The sequence below is a fragment of the Vollenhovia emeryi genome, unplaced genomic scaffold (assembly GCF_000949405.1).
Source record: "Vollenhovia emeryi isolate VEMERY1.0 unplaced genomic scaffold, V.emery_V1.0 DF939238.1, whole genome shotgun sequence".
Taxonomy (NCBI): Eukaryota; Metazoa; Arthropoda; class Insecta; order Hymenoptera; family Formicidae; genus Vollenhovia; species Vollenhovia emeryi.
Genome location: NW_011967128.1, coordinates 534,330 through 538,972, shown reverse-complemented (window position 1 = coordinate 538,972; position 4,643 = coordinate 534,330). Strand labels below are relative to the sequence as shown.

Below are 4,643 nucleotides of genomic sequence, written 5' to 3'. Positions count from 1 at the left end.
ATCGGTATGCCGTTGTCGCGCGCGTGAACCTCCAGTATGTAGCCCGCAATCTGGAAGAGAAAGTGGAAAGTTTAGCCGAGTACTTTGCTTATGCTTATACTTTGTTTAATGCGTTGTGTTCAACACTAACTTCCTCTCGGTCCAGTGGCGCGGCGACAGTTATTTGGCCGGTCTTTCTGTCGATGGAGAACTGCTTCTGCCTGTCGCCGCGTTCTATGTAGTACGACACATTGCCATTCTCCTCGCTGTCCAAATCATTTGCGTACACCTGAGACGTCGAATAAAATATAAGACAAAGTTTCGTGTTGCATAAAATTAATTTTCTATTTACAATTATTTATAATTGTATATCATGTGTTGTTTTGTATGTTACATAGTACAATCAGATAGTACTGCAAAGCTTGCATTGTAATAGTCAACAGACGAACTAAATCGAGAGAGAAAGAGAGAAGTTCAATTCCCAGCCCTGTCCCGCAAAGAAACTTTACGTGAAAAAATGTCAATCCACTATAATGCGAGTCAAAAATAAATTCTGAGGCTGGACAAATTGCAGCACTGTGTCTTTTGGAGGATGGAAATGTTAGTGAGAAGACTCGAGAGAAACTCACCTGCGTAACTTTCTCCCCGATTTTCGCATCCTCTCTCACGAAGGCTCTGTACGAAACCTCGCTGAAGATCGGCGCGTTGTCGTTGCTGTCGGTGACGGTGATATTGACAGTGGCGTGATTGCTCAGCGGCGGGATGCCTCCGTCGACGGCTTGGATGGTGAGGAAGTAATCGCGCGCCCGTTCGTAGTCCAGCTGCTCGGAGATGGTCAAGACGCCCGACTTGGCGTCTATCTGGAACTTCTTGTGCTCGTTACCACCGACGATCGAGTAATATATATCGGCGTTCACCCCCGTGTCCTTGGAGGTGGCGAGCACCCGCGCCACCTCCGTACCAACCGCGTAGATCTCGGGCACTTTCGCGAAGTAGAGCTTAGAGGTGAATTCCGGTGGATTGTCGTTGATGTCCTGCACGTTGACGATCAGGGAGGCGACCCCCATTAACTGAGGAGTGCCCTGATCGAGCGCCTGGATAGTAACGTTGTACATGGCCTTCGTCTCTCTGTCCAGCGGCTTGGCCAGCGTGACTATTCCACTGTCCGCCGCGATGAGAAAGTGGCCGTCCGCCGAGTCGATAAACTCGTACCGGATCTTCCGATTGATGCCGATATCGTTGTCCGTAGCGTGTACCTTGGTCACTAGCGTGCCGATCTCCACGTCCTCGGGCAAGGTGCTGCTGTAAGTTGACATGGTGAATTTCGGCGCGTTGTCGTTGAGATCGGAAACGAGAATCTCCAGCTGCGACGAGCACTCCCAGGTCGGCTTGTCCCGGTCCTGCACGTGGGCCGTCAAGGAATACTTGGCCTGAGTCTCTCGGTCGAGCTGCCCGACGGTCTTCAGCACGCCCGTCTCCTTATCCAGCGAGAATTTGTCGTTATTGTCGCCGGTCAGGTAAAACCGTAGCTTGGCGTTCGGCTCGTCGTCGTAGTCGGTGGCCAACACGGTCAGGACGTAGGCGCCAGGATGCGAGCCCTCGGAAAGTATCTCTCTGTAACGGTACCTGAGACAATACGGCGGATTGTCGTTGACATCCAAGACCTGCACCGTTACTTTCGTCTCGAAAACGTATTTCCCGTCGGTGCCAACGATCTGAAGCTCGTAACGATCGATGGTCTCTCTGTCCAAGGCTTTCGCCACGTACACCTCGCCGGTGGATCTGATTTGAAATTGCGATCTAGGATCACCGGACGTTATGTAAAACTCTATCGGCGTATTGACATCCGTGTCTTTATCAACGGTGATCAGTTTCACCACAACCGTGCCCGGTAGAGCGTCCTCGTTCACCGTGGCCTCGTAACGATCGTCGACGAACGCGGGCGCGTTGTCGTTATAATCCTTCAACTTGACGTGCACCGACGCCCTCGCGAAGTGTTTCGGATTTCCATTGTCAGTGGCGACCACCTGGAAAGAGATAGTTGCACGAATGCTTGACACATTCCTTTGGAAATATATCGGAATATTGTTAGTGTATTGAGTTTATGTTACCTGAAACTTGTACTCCGGTTGTTTCTCCTTGTCGAGCTGCACCAACGTCGACACCCAACCAGTGTAGGCGTCCACCGTGAAAACGTTGGCCAATTCCCCTATGTCGGATCCAAAGGAGTAACGCACCTCGCCGTTGCTACCGAGATCTTTGTCGTGCGCGATGACCTTCAATATCGACGTGCCCTCCTCGATGTTCTCGGCTAAGCTGATCGCGTACGGATTGCTCTCGAATTTCGGAGCGTGATCGTTCTCGTCCAGCACCTGAAGGGAGATCTCGGCGAGAGCCGTGAGCGGTGGGCTGGAATCCGTCTCGGCGAGGACCCCGATCAAATGGCTGTCTTTCAGCTCGCGGTCCAACGGTCTCGCCAGGGTGACCTGGCCGTGAGAGTCGATCTTAAAGAGCGGATTGTCCTCGTCGCCGGACACTATGCGATACGTCACAGTGCTATTCGTGACGGTCTTGAGTTTCGTGATCGGCGTGCCGACGGAAGAGTCCTCTCTTACGAAGAATTTATCCTCTTTTCGCTCAAAGAGCGGCGGGATGTCGCGAGAACCCATTATGTAAATACTCAGCGGCACATCGGCATGATGCGTAGTCGTGCCTTTGTCCTCCGCGCGAATAAACAACTCGAACAATTGGTTTTCTGAAAGTAAACAAATATTTGTTTGCCATGCAAGACCTTTGAGTATACGTCTCGTATTTATGCTCTCGGCATAAAAGAAACATGTCTCTTACCCCACGGCACGGCGCTCTTCTGCAGATAGAGAGATCCAGTATCGGGATTTATGCCGAACAGAGACCTGGCTGGTGACGTTTGCGGCTCGTAGATGGAATACACGATCTTGGCCGCCTCGTCCTCGTCCGCGTCCTGTGCCCGGACTTTCAGGAAGGGCGTGTTCAGGGACAGATTGCCCTGGATAGTCGCTTTGTACTCGCTAAGGAGGAACACCGGCGCGTTGTCGTTCTCGTCGCCCACCTTGACTCGCACCATCACGAACCCGGACCTGCCGCCTCCGTCCATCGCCATGACCGGTATCTCGTAGCGCTTCTGCTCCTCCCGATCGAGCTTTTTACGCGTCACTATCTCGCCGGTGAGCTTATTTATGTCGAACACCTCCTTCATCATCTCCGACATTATCGCATACGTCACCGCGCCGTACTCGCCGAAGTCCTCGTCCGCGGCCAGCACGCTGGTGACCAATCTGCCGGGCAGCTGGTTCTCCAGGACGGTCACCTCGACCACTGGGTTCGGGAATTTCGGATTGTGCCTGTTCGCGGGCAGAATCTCGATCTTGACGCGGGCGAAGCTGGTGTAGACGCCGTCGGTGACGGACACGTTGAGCATGCTGAGCTTTTGCTCGCCGAAATTCTGCATGTTTATCAGCGAGATGACGCCGGTCGACTGGTCGATGTTGTAAGTCTGCTGCTCGTTCCCGCCTACGATGGTGTACGTCAACTTTTCGTCGACGTAGTCGGGATCGCTGGCCGACACCACCGTCACGAATTGGCCGCGCTCGGCGTGTTCCGACAGGGAACAGGTGTACGAGGGCTGCTCGAACTTGGGCGGATTGTCGTTCATATCGATCACGCTCACCCAGACGTGCGCCGTGCTCGACAGACTCGGCACGCCGCGGTCCATGGCGATCACGGTGAAGTGATGGGACTCGCGGCTCTCGTGGTCCAAGGACCGTTTGAGAAATATCACCCCCTCGTCGGGATCGATATGGAAGAGGTCCGTGCTGTCCTCGGTGTCGTTTTGAATGGCGTAACGAACTTGTTGATTGATGCCTGGGGCGAAAATGAATATGGATTTGATTAATGATAATTAACTTTCTCCAAATTTCATCCATATGCATGGAACCAGGGGACGGCGATTCGATTTTCAGCAGGAAGAAAACACGATTTGTTCTACGCTTACCCGTGTCATTGTCTCTGGAGTTCACTCGCAGGACGGGGGTCCCGAATACCGCCGCCTCCGACACCGAGATATTGTAGGAATCCTGCGTGAACTCGGGCGGACAGTCGTTCACGTCCAGGACGAGGATGCTGACGAGCACCTCCGCGTAAACGCCTGACACGCTGTCGGTGGCGCGCACGGTCAGCTCGTACTGCTTCTTCTGCTCATAATCCAGCTCATCCACCACATAGATTACACCTGATTTGTACGAAGAGAAGAGATTGTAGACCCAAGCACTACGCAGCGGAGTGTCTACGTATCCGTCAAAGGAGCGGCGTTCTTTTCCGAAAGCGAGTGCGCGTGAGAAATTAATTAGCCGATGTTCAGTTCTTGTATGCGGAGAGAATTTTCTCTTAAAATTTGTCCTGAAAATTATGTAGTTGTGGGACAACACGGCACTTCGAAGAATTTTATGAGTTTGTAAAATTTTACCATACATTTTACTAGTAATAGAGTTCTTCAAAATGCCACGTTGTCCCACAATTACGAGATTTTCAGAATAAATTTTAATTTTAGTAGTAAACTGTATTTAAAAAGCTCATAAAATTCGTCGAAATGCCACGTTGTCCAACGATTATGTGATTTTCATGGTAAA

At 51.8% G+C, this 4,643-nt stretch overlaps 1 protein-coding gene across 1 annotated transcript in view; it reads right to left on the bottom strand.

Annotated features, from left to right (window-relative positions):
• LOC105560199 (fat-like cadherin-related tumor suppressor homolog) overlaps positions 1–4,643 on the bottom strand; it is a 79,239-nt gene that overhangs the window by 13,144 nt on the left and 61,452 nt on the right. Inside the window, exons 13-18 of the mRNA XM_012009084.1 lie at positions 4,010–4,246; positions 2,827–3,879; positions 2,091–2,734; positions 609–2,006; positions 131–268; positions 11–50 (exon numbers count right to left, since the gene is read on the bottom strand). Of these exons, the coding sequence (XP_011864474.1) occupies positions 11–50; positions 131–268; positions 609–2,006; positions 2,091–2,734; positions 2,827–3,879; positions 4,010–4,246 (3,510 nt within the window). The remainder of the gene's footprint in view (positions 1–10; positions 51–130; positions 269–608; positions 2,007–2,090; positions 2,735–2,826; positions 3,880–4,009; positions 4,247–4,643) is intronic.